This window comes from Mycothermus thermophilus (assembly GCF_041956435.1).
Source record: "Mycothermus thermophilus strain CBS 625.91 unplaced genomic scaffold VTJ04scaffold_2, whole genome shotgun sequence".
NCBI lineage: Eukaryota > Fungi > Ascomycota > Sordariomycetes > Sordariales > Chaetomiaceae > Mycothermus > Mycothermus thermophilus.
This window is the reverse complement of record NW_027191428.1, coordinates 1,926,685-1,944,558: the sequence shown is the minus strand read 5'-3', so window position 1 is coordinate 1,944,558 and position 17,874 is coordinate 1,926,685. Positions and strand designations below refer to the sequence as shown.

The window sequence follows — 17,874 nt, the reverse complement described above, 5'->3', positions numbered from 1 at the left end:
TGCGGATATGTCCGAGCGGACCCTATTTATTACAGCGATCAGCTGCCCTTGATCCTCCTGCGAGGTGGCGCAGCTCCATGGGGTCGTGTCAGCTCTTGGAAACAAACGTTTCCGGGAGCTCCCCCTCTCGTTCTGGCCTGCCTTACTGGCAAGCTAGAAGTTGTGGAGGCCATTCTGAAGCTTGAGCCCTATTCTGACAACCCAGCTCAACTTCTCAGGCGCTTCGAGTGCTGGCACACCTTTGGAACCCCGTTACAAGCTGCTTGTCTCTGGTTTGGCCAACGAGATGATGACCCAGACGTCTCGGTCAGACTTGTCAAAACCCTTCTTGCTGCTGGAGACAAAGTCACGTTCTCATCTCTTCCTTGCGGGTCACCTCTCATAGCTGCAACATTCTCTCTTCTTCCTGAAGTTGTGGAGGTCTTGTTGGCTGCCGGAGCCGATCCAACCATTCCCGAGCCTGTGAATGGGCTAATTAATAGCCAGTTCAGAATCAACGCATGGGAAGCTCTTGAGCCGTGGAATGAGATGCTTGTCGAGTTTTTGGTTTCCCATTTCAATAGCTTTCAGACCGGCAACTTCACATGCGGCCCGCGCCGTGATGCCGCCTCCAACGAGCAAAGGCGGGAACGCATTAGAGAGTTGTTTAGTCTGTACAGACCATCTCCCAGCAGGGGCGTTTATCAACAAATTCCTATCGGTCTCTATGATCCCAGCACCGATGACCGCGATGACAAACTTGACGACGCGTTTGGCGTTTTCCCGCTAGGCATGCCTGTTACGAAACCTAGTATGTTCCACTTTTTAGCCCAATTTCCAGGCCGACCCAAAGGCTAACCGCTGTCTGAAATTAGGCTGGCGGACACAGATTACGCAATGGTTCAACCGACTTGTTGCTCGCCGTCGAAGCAAGCATCATCCGCTGGGGAGTTCAGAGGATATTGAATTTGGTCTCATTCCATCACAACCACCACCACCACCACCACCACCACAACAACGACAACGACAGCCACGCTGATGGCACCCCTCCTTCAGTGCCGCCAGCAGCAGACATCGCACACCGCCAATCAAGGGAATAGAAAATCCCGGAAAGGCCCCATTGCATGGATTTGCCTTCGTCCTTGTGTCGGTTCTTGGAGAGTCGGCTGTGGGAAGCCCCAGGGACCTGGGGGTTTTCTCGACATTGTCTGGCCTGGTTCCATGTCGAGAACTTTGGCCGGACGTTGGCTGTAATTAGCTCTCCTGGAAAGTCGCCTTGTGAGTTCTAGTTGTTTGGAAGGTCCCAGATTCATGCCTGTTTCGGTTCTTTTGTCAAATCTGGATCAAGAATTTTGTCGTTTGCGGTTTCTATTTATTCTGTTGATAACGTTTCCTGTCTTATTCTGTGGTTAATGATATCTCCCTTCACCAGGTTGTGCCTGGGCTGTTGTATTCCGCATGAAATGGCTGATCACACTCCCTCTATTTGGCAAATATGATGCTTATTACTATTTGCAGGTGTGTCCATTCAACGACAATCCTTTTGTTCCCCAACACTTTCCACATCATCAAACCTGACCCCTTGCTGCAGCAACGTCGTCATCTTCTGCCCAGCCCTCACGCGTATCCTTGGGAATGCGAATAAAGAAACATAGAAGCAAGGCACACCCCGACATTCCCACTGCCAGGTAAGCAGCCAAGTGATACCCACGGAGCAGGTTTGTTCCATCCTCAAAAGTGTTTACCTCCACTGTCCCAGCAAATCCCAAGCCGGTACTCATGCCGTAGCTGAGAAGCGTGCCAACCAACGACCCTGCAACTCCCTGGTGCTTCATGAGCACAGTGTTGCTGGCAATGATCTGGGCACTTGTGGTGATGAGGTCGATAGTGAAAGCCGATACAAACATGGCAGGGAACGCCATGGCCCAGTATGTAAGATTAGCGGGGATGGTGGCGAGCAGCACGTTGGTGATAACCATGGCGACGCATCCAGCGCCGATGATAATCTGGGTTGGGACGCGAGGAACGAGCCAAGCGGCGAAGAAGGAGTTCATGGTCCCGACGATGGTCAGGGGTAGGTATTGCACGCCGGTCTGAATCAGGCTGTCGCCACGGATGGTCTGCATGTAGATGTTCATGTACCAAAAGAAGATGCCCAGGCTCATGAAGGAGAAGAATATGGCGATCATGAGGATGCCGAAGGACGGGGCATTCCAGATGTTAAATGGAAGGATTGGCTCTTTGGCGACACGGGTTTCCCAGTAGCAGAAAACGGCGAAATGAAGAATCGAAAGGATTAGCAGGGCGATGATGTAGGGTGTATCCCAGCCAACGATAGGTGCTTGGCTGTTGTAAAATGGTTAGCTGTCTGTCTCTGTGTCAATATCTCAAGCCGGCAGACTTACTTCCAAACAAAGTTGAACAAGATCAACCCAGCGACGCCAAAGTAGGCACCGCCGTAGTCCACCTGTCCTTCAGGATCAACAGCTTCGTCAGCCGGAACCAAGGCAATTGCAACGCCGTAGACAACCGTGCCCAACAGTCCACTATCAAGCTGTCAGTGAACACTCTCCAATTTCGACCCAACATCTCCCGGCTTACAGCATAAAGAACAACCACTTCCAATGCGCCAACTGCACCAAAACCGCCGCCACCAACGACCCTCCCGCCGCCCCAACAGGCGCCATAGCCCCGAGCAACGCCATCCCAAGATTCCTCCTCTTACCCGGCGGAAACGTGACCCCAATCAGCGCCACGATATTCGGCACCATTAACCCGCCTCCAACCCCACACAACCCACGCATCAAACACACCGACAGCAAACTCGTCGCATACCCTCCCGCGAACGCCCAGACAACCCACCACAGGCTCCCCGCCGTCAAGACCGTCTTGTGTCCGTAGATCTCGCCCAATCGGCCGCCGATGAGGACGAAGGTGCCTGCTGTCAGTGGGTAGGAGGCGACTACCCAAACTGATGCAACAGGGGAGGCGCCGAGGGAGGCGCCGATGGCCAGGCCGGAGTTAATACCTGCGCCGAGGGGGATGCATTGGACGAGTTGGGTTAGGGTGATGAAGATGAGGAGGAAGCGGTTCCGGTTTTTGCTGAGTGGTTGGTTAGTCGCGGTGGAAGAGGGGGTTGGGCTGCCATCTGGGTTCATAGCGGCGTTGGAGGTGCTGGGGTCGTTGGGTTTGTCGTCTGAGCCGGAGGCTTGGGATGTTGTGAATGTGTTGCTCGGGGGTTCAGAGGCATGGCTGACTTGCGTGATACCATTGTCAATGTTGGTGATGGACGAAGTGTCGTGGTTTGACGGTGTTGGGACTTTCTCGTGTTTTGAGTCGAGACCAGGACTGACCGGTGAAACAGCCATTTTTTCGGGTTTAGTCTGGGCCAGAAAGTTTTCTTGATGCTCTGTACTTCTCCAACGGTTCTATCTTCGAGAGCCAGGCTGGAGTTTGGGTTTCCTTTGGAACATCAGTGCCATCTGGTTCTGATGAGGCGGCGAACGGGACGGATAAGACCTGGAATTTTGTAGGAATCGTGAGTCTTCTGACACCACCTGTCGTTTGTTGACGCCATGTACAGCATTTTGGTCGTTGGATATGCCAGCAGGTAATACCAACAGCAGGAGAAAGAACTGAGAAACAACGTTGTTTCAAGTCTCCCGTACCTTGCCGTGCTTGTGTAAGCCAAGCAGCGGTCATTCCACATGTACCGAGAATCAGGGGGCTGTTGAGTAATTGCCCAAATAGGTAACCCCCGCTCGGTGCATGTGGGAGGGCCGGGCTCAGTTTGGTGCATGAACATCCTTCTAAACCATCCGGCCCGGCAGGTGGGTCTGTGCAACCGCATCCACATCAGCCGAAATTGTCCGGTTCTGGACCGGATGTCCCGAAAATGCCATTACTACCAAAAATGAGTATTTAGTTTGATCATGGTAGCTCCGAGATGTTGATTTGTCTGCAGGGCAATGATTTATCACATTTACGATACCCAAATTGGTCTAAAAATGCAAGTTACACTCTTGCTCTGCCGCACAATATCCTTGGGACATGGGGGTATCTTCTGTGCAGGCCATCTGGATCTCGTTTGAGACAAGAGATCCATCGGAATGATGCATCATCGAGCCGCTATAGTTAGTAAACATGGCCATTGCATGCCAATATGTAGCATAATCATCCTCGGTCTGCTTTGGCACCCTTGCCCTATCTGGATGCGCCATCCAGAGCCAGTTGTCATACATCTCATGTCGGCACATTGCACACAGTATGTCCGTCTTGAGGCGCTCTAGACTTGTGCCAAATTGGATCCTTGGATGCAGAATCGAGAAAAACCTCTGCAAACAAAGTTGCACCGGGGAATTGCCTATGAGCCGCTCAAACCCAAGCAAACTCGACAGGTCGTCTCATCTCAAAGAATCTACACAGTAGGGTATATGTGGTATAATGATGTCCAGGCCTCGTACAAAACAAACAAGCCATCCCTATTTATCTTCAAGGTTTGGTTTTGTCTTTGCGATGCCGTTGCCACATCCTACGTTGACGACTTTGTTGATCCTCACCATAGAGTTAAGAGGGGTAAGGAACGGTCGATCTCCAATAATAATCTCCAAGATGGCGGCCGCTTAGACGAGCGTGTTTACAAGATCAACATTGGCATGTATGAGCTTATCCAGGACTCGGAGTAGACCTTCTCCGCAGACTTTTGAGCCTGGAGATTTTGGTGAGTTCTTGTCGGTATCGTCTTGTTATACATGTTCAAGGACCGACACCTGAGAACCAACTCATGGGTTCCTATTGACTCCGTACTACGCCATGGTCAAAGTTCTGATGGCTTTTGATAGTGACGAAAAGGAGAGGGGTATCCAATATCTCGCGGATGTATCGCAACAGTTGTGGACGCTGCGTTCAGGCTTTTACGTCCAGAGGTCTTAGGGCTGGGCGTCTGCCGGTATATCGATGGGGAGTAATTAGGTCAAGCACGACTGTCTTTCAGGAAATCGTAAGTTCGGAGTCAACCTCTCATCGATTCACCCTCTGCCAAACGATTCCCGCAAGACGTGCCCGTCTTCCAAAATCTCGGCACTTTCCTCGGCATGAGCCTTTATCTGACGGACGAAAACATGGACCGGTACACCCCGCGCAACCAGCGTGAGTTCTGCTCAGCCGTGAGACGCAACACGCTGAGCAAGCGTCTCACCTCGGTAGGTCAGAATCCCCACGATGATCAGACTGAGATGATTCTCGAATGGAGTGCCCAGCATCTCAGAGTCTTCCGCACCGCCCACTGCAATCGCGTCATTCCATACCTCGAGTAGCCTGCTCCTGATGCGACTGCCCATGACCGCTGGCAGGTCTCTGTTGAAGGGTGACATGTTGAAGGATGCTCTCCAAAGTCTCGATGGCCTCATGGTCACTCGGCTAACAGAGACAAAGTGAAAGGAGGATGAAAACCTGTGGATTGATAAATCTCGGAAGACGAAAGGAGTTAGGGCGTTCACTTGGATTTAGGAATAATGAATTATCAAGACAAAGAAACGTGGATGCACACGAAACGGACGGGATCGCAAGAAAATACATAAGTAATAATTAACTTGCAAACCTTGATCTCTCGACTCCCGAGCTCAAGCTGCATCATATCCCCTCCTCACTTTCATGCATATAATACCTTCAATACGCAACCTGCCGATTCATCTTGACACATCAATTCATTCTCGAAAATGGTGGGGTATTCCGTAATTTCCATCTCTTTGATGCTGAATTCACTGTTTCTACCCAACCAAGCTCTGAAAGTCAATATCTGGGATCACAACTGACTCTTTAACAAGAAGGAAATGTTCAGGGAATGTGGGTCCGGAAAAAAAGGTACACACAAAATAAGGTAATCAATAACGAATACTCCGTATCTAGCTGACAACGTTAATTGACTGGAAGGAAAGCTGAACTCTTGGGCCCTGCTCATGCATCTGAGGCTGCATGAGGCTGAGTCTACGCAACCCTCCATTTCCACAACATTCGCTCCCTCACGCAATCGTGGGCGCAACGCAAGGCTCTGTTCTCGTACTTGGCAGAACTGGATGAGCACCCAACCCAGCCTTGTTAGGTGGGGTGTTAACTTGCGAGAAGGGTTGAGGGGTTAGCTCGCCAGAACACATCATTCTCTGCTTTTGCATTCTCGTCTCTGCTTAGTTCTTGATATTTCTCTGCATCTGTTCCAACCGCAACCTGGTCAACGACGTCAACAATGCCAACACCTCGAAATCCATCCCCACGCCCTCTAGGTGTGTTGTTGTGTTAGCCCAGAGTTTAGTGGGGTGACCATAATACTGACGTAGGAAGGGCGTCAAGTGTCCACCGGATATCAAAGAAACATATACGTCCTGTTGAAGCGCAAAGATCATCCATATCACCGGCCAGACCTTTTGGAACTCGGCAACTATCTCGGCCTCCCTCTCAACCCAGGAGGAGGACACACCCGTGTAGCAGCTGTTTCCTCTGCAGATGACGGAGAGCCATTTGCCGTTGTTCACGATATTACGAATGAAGGTCTGACGAGCTATCCGGCCACGCAAGCTGGTCTCAACGCGTTCAAAAACAGCGATATTCCCCCAGGCTCTGGACTTGTGTTTCTTCGTGGCTTTCCATCCCCGGGGTGGCTCACCGCGGTGGGGGACAAATACAAGCCAACTCCCGAGCTATACCGTCGCCATCTAGACTTCCAGTTGAACGGCCGGGACTACTTTTCGTCGCCATCACTTCCCTCGACATCCGCTCGGGTCTTCCACCTCACCATCCCCACAATATGCATGCGCGAGGCCGAAATTCTTCCTCCACGACCGGAAGACATGGAGCAGGAACGTAAGATGCACGACCGTCAGATGGATAACTACCTTCAAAATCTTCGCAACAACGCGAAGGTGGCAGACTCGATAGTCCGCAAAAATCCACTTCTCGGGACCCGTGTATCGGTCTTGGAGCAAACCATCTCGGTATATGTGTCACCTCCCGGACCCAACTGGAACATCATTGTCTGGCTCGATAGCGGACGAGATCTCTCCCTCTGTACACCGGGACCATGGTTCCCGCGGAAAGAGATGCGGGACTGGCAAACCCACCTTCTGCCGGTCATTGTGCCACAGGCCACAGAATACGCCCATGCGCCACCATCGTTGACACCTGGAACCTCCAATCTGTCAGAGTTCTCAGGGTTTCCATCACCCAACGTCGCTTCGCCAAACGTCGGCAACACGCCAATACCTCAGACCCCGGCTTCACAGCCCGTCTCCCCCGGGACGGGCGGGACATCCAATGTCACTAATATGCGACCGGTGTCGCCCAATCCGCTCAAGGAGAAGTGGTCAGCACAAAACATCTGCCAGCTCCCCTTTCATTATGGTGCCGGCCTCGATAGAACCGTGGCCCAGCATGACGCCATGTACGCGCTGAGCGAACTGCTTCGCTTTTCTGCATCGGCAGAACTGCAATTTTTAAACCTGCTGATGCGTTGCATTGAGCATGAGCTCTCCTTCATCGGCCTCCGTCCGGACGTGGCAGACAGGCCAGGAGACGACGACCGTCGCGACACCGCCATCCTTCTCAACCTCAAATACATTAAAACGCAGCTAACGTCCCACTCACACAGCCTCGCTGAGACGGCAAACATCCTCAGGAACCGGACCTCGCTCGACTGGCCGCGCATAGGAATGACTGATGAAGGTGCCGATGTTGTCGAAAAGACGGCAGCGCTGCTGCTCGCCGACTTCGATTACCTCCAACGACAGGCCGACGCTCTCACGCGCGCGTGTGACCAGGGGATAGACACGCTCGCCAACAGCGTTATGCTCAAAGAGTCACGGCGGTCGGCTATCTTGGCCATGTCGGTGTGGAGACTGACCATCATCAATACATTTTTTGTCCCCCTGGCGTTCGTATGTACCGTATGGGGGATGAACTTTGAGGGGATGGATGGAAAGCCCCTGTGGCTGTGGCCGGCAACCACGGCACCGGTTGTTTTGCTCACTGCCATCCTGTACTATTGGGAGGATGTGAAGCCATTCATGCACAGAGTATGGTTGGCCGTGAAAGTGTGATTTCATAATGGCAAAGGCTTTCGTGAGGGTTGAAACCCGTGGATTGGGAGAGCAGAGTTCATGAGTTGTCCCCAACAGCAGTCTCACCACTGATGCCTATGAATACCATCCCCGTATGTCTATATCATGATCTTGACACTCTTTCATTCACCAAGAACGCGATGATCTTCACTATGTTTGAAGCATTAGTTGCCATAACTCTCAACAAGAGTATGCCGTTTTGGATCTGGAGATGATGCAGGTCATTAGTTAGCAGTCAAAGAGCCGTGTGGCCTCATGATGCTCTCATGTTCATGGACAATCCTGAGTACGCTGATCTGACCTGCCTACCTGACCCAACTCAGTCTCACCACTTTACACCCGCCATCAAGTGTCTTGGTAGGTCATCTGATTTTAAGCATGGTTTCTCATAAGGCTGGCTGTCAGGTTCACCTTGAGGAACTGCCTGACACCAACCCCGCACGAGGCTCAGTGTTACTTGACAGTACACATCCACCATTGCGTTGTACATATTAATACCTCTGCACAAAGCACAGGAAATGTTACATAAATGCGCACGCAACTCAGCCGCATCATCTCATTTGTACTGCAAAGTACCAGGTCTTGGCTGGCCACTGTCCGTGTGAGATGAGCTTTCGAGAAGCATGTCAAAAGATGCCTCATCACTAGCCTTGACCCTCACTCCCCTTCCCTCGCAACCGAAGTCGAAAGTCCTGTCTGTCGAGCCCCAATCATAGATCGCTGGCCGAACCAAACCGCCATCAGCAGCCCCAACAGTGGGTTGGCGTCACGTATTGACGGTTGCCCCGTTCAATACTCTGCCAGGGGTTATATGCAGTTGCCCTGTGCTTGGGATACCGCAGGGCTAACTTCCGATTCCTTTCTATCAGAATCAATCAGCACCTCGGAACCCGGACAAAGCGGACATGGTTACTCCGCAGGCGATGCGCCCGCCTGTTGCACCACCCTGACACCAATGCGCTTGTGTTTACGTCACTTCTCACTCTTACCATGATCATTCTCTCCAAGTTTACACCCCTCAGAGGGGGCACTACAATTGCTTCTCCCCGCAGCTCTGGATCCGGGCTCACCAGTCTGGGACCCCCCTTGGAGCTGCACAGAGACGGCTATATTGAACTGATGTGAGCAAACATGGATACTCACCTGTTCGCTACTGTCATGTGAGCTTATTCGCTGAAAGCAATTGGGATTAGTGTCATCGCTGTGCCCGGATACAACACTCCGCCTGCCACAGAATGGGATCTGGACGCTTTGTTCCGGCAGGCTATCGAGCACACCGACTACGCAAACCAGAGAATCAAGCGTGTCCACATGCACCACTACCAGTGGACATGCAACATGGATGACACATTCTCATGGGAGAACTTCCTCGACATCGGCAATCAGCTAGCAAAGGAACTTCAAACTCTACTGGACGCTTCTCCCCCCGACGGCGGCACGGAACATGGCAGCCCACCGAGTCCAGGAGTAGCTGAAGACACATCCCAAAACCTAGAAAGACGCATTGTATTTGTGGCTCACTCACTCGGAGGGGTACTTTTAAAGAAGGTATTGCCCCTGTCTATCCGAAACCCTCCCCTGTTCTGATCTTTCGCTCTCTCGAGTTTATAGTCAACCCCATATCGGTATCATTAACTTACCTACTTTCACCTAGGCACTTGTTGTGGCGTATCAGTGCACCCACTTTGAGTGCTTCCAACACCTGGGGAGCATGAACCTATGTGTGTTGTTCCTCGGGACACCTCACTTCCACGGACGGACCGAAGATGAGCTCAAGAAAACAAAGGTGCTGCTGAGATGTGCAGGCATCCCCGCAAGCAAGCAACACCACATCTCCAGGAAAGATGCCTCGGAAGTTGCCACCGTCTCTCAAAGATTTAGAGATTACATCAAAACACCGATCCTCTGCGTTTACGAGCATGGGAGCGCTCCTTCAACCGGTTCAAAGAAATGGAAGACCCAAAACAAGGTAATTAGTTGCGGGATTATAGATGGGCTCATGAGGATTGTTACGCTGCTGGCCCCTGAACCTGTCTTACGCAGTCAGATCGCTAACATCGCTGTCTTTCTCTCAGAAACCCATCGTCGACGAAAGTCTTTCCAAAACACATTGCCCGGACGAAACGCGTTTAGGAGTTTTCCTTCCGCACAACGAGCTCTGCATGCTTAAGAAGCTGCATACCGATGAGGACTCTGCACGGGAGTTCCTTCGCCGCGTGCTCGAGAGAACAACAGGTGCGTTTTTATTTGCACTTTCCAGTCGGTCTTCAATTTCATGATTTGTCTTCTGACAGACATGGTTGATAATAATCGGGACAACAGGCCCTCGAGATGTCACTAATGCGACGACCCAAGTCGAGGCCATTACCCAGTTCGACACCAATACTCAAGTCGACGTTCATCCAGATGATGCTTTGGGTGTGCTAGGGCTCTCCAGAATGGCTGATTCCGCCACGTTAGCGTCTCCCGTGTCTCAAGTTGCACCCACTCTCCCGGATCAAAGTAGAGATATTAATAATCACGACGACGATATTCTGTTGGGCCTAAAACACCGGAGCAGGAGTGCGGAAAAGCTCTTGGGCAACAGACACGCCACATTACCATATTTCATGCGTCCTGAGGATCGATGGCCAAACCCACACTTTGTTGGCCGAGAAGACATACTCAGCTTGATGGATCAGCATCTTCTTCCGCGCTCGCCGGACTCTGCCCGGGGTCCGCACGTTGTGGTGCTTTATGGCATGGGCGGCATCGGTAAGTCGGATATCGCGACACAGTTTGCCTACACTCGACAGGATCATTTCAAAGCTGTGCTTTGGGTCGATGCGAGGACACGCGAAACCCTCGAGAAGGACTTTGGCAGCATCGCTACGAAACTGAGCCTGGTATCCCGGGAGGAGGCAGACGACCCGAAATCGAACGCCATAGGGATTGCCAAGGCCTGGCTCTCGCAACCCAGTGACGAAAAAGAAGCCACGGGTAACTGGCTGCTCGTGTTTGACAATGCCAACGATCCCGAGATCGTCATGGATTACTTCCCTTGTTCGGGGGGCGGATCTGTCATCGTCACGAGTCGGGATCCAAATGCAGAAACCCACTTCTTCTTATGCGACACATCGAAGATCAAGGTCCCAAGACTGGCTCGCGAAGCTTCTGAGGCAATTCTCCGCAAGTCCGTCGGGGATGTCCATGACAGCAACACCAATCGCAAGATTCGCGACCTCGAAAGTCTCTTTGACGGGCTACCGCTGGCCTTGACGCAGATGGGCGACGTGCTCCGGAACAGGAACCTCACGCCTGATGAGTTCATCAAGGATCATTACTCCAACGACGGCCTGTACGCCAAAAGGATACGCCTCATCAGCGATCCGCAGCAGCACAATCGCTCCAGGCGCACGCTCGCAACGACGTACGGCTTTGACGAACTCGACGCCAACGCCAGAGCGCTTCTCAACGTGCTTGCCTTCCTGCACTCGGAAAGGATCCAGGAATACATCTTCAAACCTCGGACCGCGCTAAAAGGCAAAGGCAAAGCAGCCGCCGCTGCCGCCGCCGCCGCCGCCGTCGTGCAGCTTATCCCGGACTTTGAGACCGCGCGGCATCAGCTTTACTCCCGCTCGCTCGTCGAACGGGATACGGGAAAGAAAGAATTGTGGATTCACCGGGTGGTCCAGAAAGAGGCCCGCGTGCAAATCGACGAGCAGGAGAGGTATCAGTTCTTCAACCAAGCCGTCGCTCTCGTGGCCAAAGCCTGGCCGTCTGTTGATAAAGTCGGCACCGGAGCGGCAGAGGGTTCATCAAGGTGCGAGGAGCTCGCGCCGCACGTCGAACGCTTTGTCGAGCTGTATGAAGAATATTCCGATCTCTGGGATGAAAAGCCTGCCGATCAATGCTTTCCCTGGCTCCTGTGGAAAGCAGCCGAGTGAGACAACCATGCGGTGATCACCTTCTCATGGACAGTCGCTGACATTTCTTGTAATAATAGATATCTTCACGGACGCGGAAATCCTGAGGCCGCAAAGCGATACCTGGGTCTTGCCCTCGAGATCTGCAAACAGTCCCACATGATGCAGACGTCGCTGGTCAACGACCTGTGCCGGTGCATCAGAGCGGTTGCTGACGAGACAGGTGATGCGCAGTTGCTCGGGGAGTTCACGCCACTCCCTGGAGAGGAGCGAGAGGAAGTTAATACTGGCACACCTGTTCATGATAACCAGCACTTCCATGCGTTCCTCGCGGCCCAAATTGGTGACCCGGTGTCTCGACACGAAGACAACGGCGACAGCCCTTCAGACTCAAGAGAAACGGAATACTTCACGTCGTAATCCCCAGATATCCATCTCCTGGGTTCATTTTCCCTGACTCTGGGTCAAGCATGCGGGACAATACCCACGCGGCAAGCGGACAGATGGGAGAGGGGCGGCGTCTGGTCTAGAATAGGTGTTGGTCGTTGAAGAGATGCATTATTTGCGAGGTTCAGTGTGATGGATAGACTTGGGTATAGCATCTCATGAAATTTAATGGTAATTTCAGGGTTGGTTATGACCATTGCTTCCCGTTGCTGTGGAAGTTTGTTTGCATGAAATCAGGGGCACATGGAAGACGCTTCAAATTGCTAAGACCGGTTTTGAACTGGCCAAGTTTAACCCTAACCCCGACAATGACATGCACCCCACAATCCAGGATTTCAGGGTTGGGTGAGAGACAACATTTCACCATCGTTTGCTTCTTGCAACAACGACAAAGCTGGAAGAGAATGCATCCCCTTTCACGGCGATGCTACAGCCACCTCGAGAGTGGTTTCCGGCGCCTATCCCAGATACCATACCGTAAAGGGATCTATCATTCTCATTTCCGACGCTACCAGAGCACCGACTCATCATCCGCCGACTCATTCTCATCAGACGTCGACTTTAAAGATGAGCCTCCCCGCGCCGCTGCCATCGTCGTCGGCGGCGGACCTGCGGGTATCGCTGCCGTAGGCAATTTCCTAGAGATTTTTTCTGGAGGCAAAATCATCTGGATAGACAAGAGTTTTGCGGGAGGCATGATCCCCCAGTACTTGGATCCACTTCCAAGGTGAGAGAGGGTTCATGGGTTCTGGCTTGATGGACTAGAAAGTTGATATCGATGCCAGTTACTGCACCGCCGGCGATTATGTGCGCTTTGCTCAAACCCTTCCAACCCTGGCAAGGCTCTGGACTGCGCCGTTTAGCAAAAACTCGGTCAAGACCCTCCAACGCCTTGATCAAGATAAGCCATGTCAACTGAGCTACGTCGGGAACATGCTCAAGTCGCTTACCACCCGTCTGCAAAATCATGATCGGGTGCAGGCTGTCACTGGAGCTGCGACCCTTCTGGTCCGAAACCCAAATGTACTCATCTTCTGTCCGTCCTATCCCGCTCAAGAAGGTCACGGCTAACATCCTCTCGCAGCGCCGTGAATGGACCGTGACCGTCGACGACTTCACATCATCCATCCCCGGCCTAACCCAACTCACCTTCCGCTCCAAAATCGTCGTCCTCTGCACGGGCACGAAACCCTCAATCCCTGCCCTGCCCGTTCACGTCTCCCAATGGCCCGTCTACACGGGCTTCTCGCAAGAGCGCCTCTCCCAAGCCCTCCCCGCCAACCGGCCCATCACCATGGCCGTCATCGGCTCCGGCCACAGCGCGGTGCACGTCCTGCGCAACCTCGTCGGCCTGGCCTCCACCACCCACCCGCACCTCCGAATCCGCTGGATCACCCGCACCCCCAACTTCACCTACAGCGAGCACGTCGCCGACTCGGACCACGGGCCCGTCATCCTGCACAAGTACGACGGCCTGACGTACGAAACTGCAGACTACGCCCGCACCCAGCTCGACGGCGACGCCCTGCACACCAGCGAGGCGGGGCAGTTCATCGAACGCGTGCTCCTGCCCACGCTCCCCGCGCAACCATCACCGTCGTCGGCGCTGCGGGCCAAAGACCTGTCCTGGGCCTCTCGCCAAGCCGAGCTGGAAAAACACGCCCTCGCCGCCGCCCTGCACGACGTCGACCACGCCATCCAAGCCATCGGCTTCGTGCGCACGCGCGCCCCCGAGATCCGCCCGGCCCTCGACGCCGACGCGGTGCCCGCGGGCGGCAAGCCGCGCACGCTGGCCTTCGACTCGCGCACGGGGTCCTTCTACCCGAGCGGCGGCGACCGGACCAAGGTCATTGGGTTGTTCGGCGCGGGAGCCGCGTTCCCGGAGGTCGTGCCCACGCCCGAGATGGCAAACAAGCCGCGCGTCGGGGTGTGGTGGTTCATGGATTTCTTGAAGCGCGTCGCGCCCGCGTGGGTCAGGGCGACCGCCACGGGGACGTTCCCGAAGGAGTTTGTCGAGCAGAGGAAGAGCTGGTGGGGAGGGCCGAGGGAGAGGCCGGAGAATTTGCACAAGTGGAAGGAGCAGATGCAGGAGGGGGAGAATGAGGAGCAGCAGGGGCAGAAGTCGTGGGATCAGATGTTATGAGTTGGGGTTGGAAGTATTTGGTGATGATGGGTCAGAGGAAGAGAGGGCTGGTTTTGTATGAGTTTTGGCTCGGGAACTTGGTCTTGGTTTGCACCCACGGATAGAAAGGTGTGGGAATTGCCTACGTTGATGTTGATGATACCGTATGTACATACATGACTGCATGGAAACTGGGTTAGACTCTGCTTCTCATGAATCAACTCTACCATTCGACTCAATATCACGCCTGCGTCATGTACATACATAGCGATCAGGCACTCAGGCTAACTAGTCAAATCCCGAGGTCAAAGTCGCGGATCCATCTGTCTGGGTCATCGATGAACTGCGAACGATCCGACTGCCGAGTGCCGAACGTTAGAGCGGATTTCTCCAAAACCTTGAGGTTGTCTGCCAGGGATGAACCTTGAGCAATTTCGACGTTGCCGGAACGACAATCTGCTCACACCCGGCGCGCCGTTTCCGACCGAGGCGTGGACTAAGGTTTCAAGCTAACTTTTCAAGGCCATGTCAATCTCGCGGCAGTTAGAAATAAGCAAGCATCAGCATATGGAGGGGTACAGCACACAGGAAGTTATGAAAAGACAAGCGGCAAGGAGGAATGCATTGCAAAGACAGCCAAATAGCAATTGAACGAAAGGTAGAAATTAATACATTGCGCCAAATGAATTATATTATTGTACTAGTTGTGCTGTGTACCAAGCCCAGCCCCTTTTCAACCCCCTTTTCCTCACACACACCAGACACGCCTAAGGTTAGGCCTTTTACGGGGTCACAGTGGGGAGAGCAGGAGCGGTGGCAGACGCATCAGCGACGTAGACGTTGAGGCGGTCCGCAGCACCGCACCACTGGGTGGCATCGCCGCCGCAGATGTAGCTGCACTCCTCCTCGGGAGCGGCCTCGCCGCCGAGCTCGTTGCCGCAGAAGCACTCCGAGGCGTACTCGACGCCGAAGTAGGTGTAGCCCTCGCAGAACTCGGCGCACTTCTCGACCGTGATGTCGTCGCCGCGCAGGACAGGGCCGGCGAGCGAGCGGTTGGCGCCGCTGTCGGTCCAGCACGACTGGTAGGTGAAGCCGGCGACGGACTCGAGGTTGACGGGGTCGACCTTGCACGAGGTGGCGACGAAGAGGTTGAGGCGGTTGGCGGCACCGCAGACGTTGGTCGGGTCGCCGCCGCACGGCATGTTGCACTCGGCCTGGGGCACCTCCTCGGAGCTGTCGTCGAGGTCGACGCCGCAGAAGCACTGCGAGCCGTACTCGACGCCGAAGAAGCTGTACGAGGAGCACAGCTCGGCGCACTTCTCGAGGGTCATGGCCGAGTCGAAGGTGGCGATGCCCTTGAGCACGCGGTTGGCGCCGCTGTCGGTGAAGCAGCCCAGGTACTCAAAATCGCCGAGGATCTCCGGGGAGGGCACGCCGGCGGGCGGGACGTAGTCCTCGTTCTTGTAGAGGCTGAGGCGGTTGCCGGCGCCGCACGTCTCGGCGCTGTTGCCGGAGCAGGCCATCGAGCACTCCTCCTCGCCGACGGGCGAGGCGGACAGGGAGTTGCCGCACCAGCACTCGCTGCCGTACTCGAGACCGAAGTACTGGTAGTCGGAGCAGAAGGCGGCGCAAGAGGCGACCGTCGTGGAGGACGAGACGGTGCTGGCGGCGCCGAGAAGGCGCACGCCGTTTTCGTTGTCGGCATAGCAGCCCTGGTAGGTGTAGGTCTCGCCGTCGCGCTTAGCGGCGGGAGCCACAGTCCGGGGAAGGGCCTGGGCGGCGGCGGCCAGGGCGACGATGGAGACGGCCGTGCGGAAAGCCATTGTTGTTGCTGAGAGATGACTTGGCGATCCTCGACAAATCGAGAGGAAATAACTAGTTATTTATAAACGAGTGACAGAGCTCCGAAAAGCTTCAAGTTGGGAAGTGATGTCGTTGTCGAAGGACTGCTGAAGGCGCCGACTCCGTGAGTGACATTTCCGTGTGATGGCGCGGATGGGGTGCCGTGAGCATTATTTATGGGATGACACCGTTGCCGGTGCATATGGGAGATTCGGTTCCTGAACTAACTTGTTGTGGTCAGTGACATGGGAACGAAATTGGAGACGTCGATATTCTGCAGGTTCTTGCAGAAGCTCGACAATAGATCCCCGTCTAAACCCCGAATGCCAGGGTTGGCGCCAGGGTTGGCAACCCACACTTTGTCCACCGGAATCCCAGGGCCGCGTTGCATCCTTCCATGCTTTTTTCTGGCCTTCTGTCTCTCCTGCGTCTGGGGCGCGTGGCACCCCGGGGCTCCCATCCTGTCTGGCCAATGACAGCATCCGCCAAGACGAGGCGCCCTGGCCCTCCGTGGTATCGCCAACAAAAATGTTATCGCTCAGCCCGCCCCAGAGCTGCCCAGAGCTTCCTCTTCCCTTCCGCGGCCTGCCCCTGTGGCATCCACTCAGGAGCTCGGTCTCGTACCACGACCCGCCCGATCTGGAAAGGTCTTGGCGGGAGCTGTGGGCTGCTTGCGGGAAACATCATGCTGTCGACCTCCCTTCTCGAGTTAAGGACTGGAAATGGGTCTTGGCCATCAGCCAATCTGCTGCCATCAGGTGAAATTGACTGCACGCCGCATGTCTTCCCCCTTTGACCTTCGACCCTGATAAATCGGGTCGTGGATTTTCCACGCCAGTTCGCAACTTGGAAGGTCGAAAAGACAGAGAGAGAGACTGTGGTGAATGACAGTTCCCCAACACCTGGGTCACGTCGGATCGGGGTGTTCCGGTCAACCCACCACCACGTGAATCCATCCATCAACCGTCGACCTGTGAGTGGGCAGTCGGAGCCGTTGCTGCTTGACATCGTGCAGCTTCTCCACCCGGTACCATGAAAAGGATCAACCCTTCCCACCGAAGAGCTAAAAACGGAAGACCGTTGAGAGTGAGGCCGAGGTGAGGTTTTCTTGACATCCATTGCCAAGAAGAACATGTCACGATTGTTCGGTGCTGGCCGAAGAGGCGACATCTTTTGACGTAGGCGAATGCGCGCTCCGGCTTGAGGTTCAATTAACATGACTAACGGGGACCGCCGTATACGTCAACGTCTGCCTGTCAAACGCCTAGATGTAATGACAAGACGGCTCTTCTAAACCAACCTACTCCGTATCATCCAACGTGATGCTAGACCGCGGTGTTGGATTCAGCCCGAAGGATCAGGATGTTCCTGTTGGAGGGCATGAGTTCGCCAACTTCCCGTGCGCCAATCCATGTTGGTCCTGGAGATAATATATGGCGGTCCGGCTGTTTGGCAAGCTATAAGACAAGAT

General features: G+C 54.1%; 7 protein-coding genes across 7 annotated transcripts; 4 read left to right on the top strand and 3 right to left on the bottom strand.

Moving 5' to 3' along the window:
* Positions 1 to 1,547: 1,547 nt before the first annotated feature.
* On the bottom strand, positions 1,548 to 3,347 carry VTJ04DRAFT_2854 (uncharacterized protein; the record flags this gene model as incomplete). The annotated part of the gene is made up of 3 exons (XM_069360689.1): positions 1,548 to 2,325; positions 2,385 to 2,525; positions 2,581 to 3,347. 3 exons carry the CDS (start codon positions 3,345 to 3,347, stop codon positions 1,548 to 1,550), a joined length of 1,686 nt encoding a protein of 561 aa, XP_069221375.1.
* A 1,291-nt stretch (positions 3,348 to 4,638) lies between these two features.
* VTJ04DRAFT_2853 (uncharacterized protein) lies at positions 4,639 to 5,294 on the top strand (the record flags this gene model as incomplete). The annotated part of the gene is made up of 2 exons (XM_069360688.1): positions 4,639 to 4,699; positions 5,035 to 5,294. The coding sequence occupies 2 exons, from the start codon at positions 4,639 to 4,641 to the stop codon at positions 5,292 to 5,294; spliced, it is 321 nt and encodes a 106-aa protein (XP_069221374.1).
* Positions 5,295 to 6,782: 1,488 nt separating this feature from the next.
* Positions 6,783 to 8,066, top strand: VTJ04DRAFT_2852 (uncharacterized protein; the record flags this gene model as incomplete). The annotated part of the gene is made up of 1 exon (XM_069360687.1): positions 6,783 to 8,066. The coding sequence occupies one exon, from the start codon at positions 6,783 to 6,785 to the stop codon at positions 8,064 to 8,066; it is 1,284 nt and encodes a 427-aa protein (XP_069221373.1).
* A 1,011-nt stretch (positions 8,067 to 9,077) lies between these two features.
* On the top strand, positions 9,078 to 12,412 carry VTJ04DRAFT_2851 (uncharacterized protein; the record flags this gene model as incomplete). The annotated part of the gene is made up of 6 exons (XM_069360686.1): positions 9,078 to 9,208; positions 9,281 to 9,635; positions 9,742 to 10,056; positions 10,163 to 10,322; positions 10,410 to 12,009; positions 12,073 to 12,412. The coding sequence occupies 6 exons, from the start codon at positions 9,078 to 9,080 to the stop codon at positions 12,410 to 12,412; spliced, it is 2,901 nt and encodes a 966-aa protein (XP_069221372.1).
* A 431-nt stretch (positions 12,413 to 12,843) lies between these two features.
* On the top strand, positions 12,844 to 14,582 carry VTJ04DRAFT_2850 (uncharacterized protein; the record flags this gene model as incomplete). Its single annotated transcript, XM_069360685.1, has 3 exons — positions 12,844 to 13,166; positions 13,225 to 13,447; positions 13,524 to 14,582. The coding sequence occupies 3 exons, from the start codon at positions 12,844 to 12,846 to the stop codon at positions 14,580 to 14,582; spliced, it is 1,605 nt and encodes a 534-aa protein (XP_069221371.1).
* Positions 14,583 to 15,343: 761 nt separating this feature from the next.
* VTJ04DRAFT_2849 (uncharacterized protein) lies at positions 15,344 to 16,384 on the bottom strand (the record flags this gene model as incomplete). Its single annotated transcript, XM_069360683.1, has 1 exon — positions 15,344 to 16,384. The coding sequence occupies one exon, from the start codon at positions 16,382 to 16,384 to the stop codon at positions 15,344 to 15,346; it is 1,041 nt and encodes a 346-aa protein (XP_069221370.1).
* A 56-nt stretch (positions 16,385 to 16,440) lies between these two features.
* Positions 16,441 to 16,885, bottom strand: VTJ04DRAFT_2848 (uncharacterized protein; the record flags this gene model as incomplete). Its single annotated transcript, XM_069360682.1, has 2 exons — positions 16,441 to 16,626; positions 16,760 to 16,885. The coding sequence occupies 2 exons, from the start codon at positions 16,883 to 16,885 to the stop codon at positions 16,441 to 16,443; spliced, it is 312 nt and encodes a 103-aa protein (XP_069221369.1).
* Between the last annotated feature and the right edge of the window lie 989 nt (positions 16,886 to 17,874).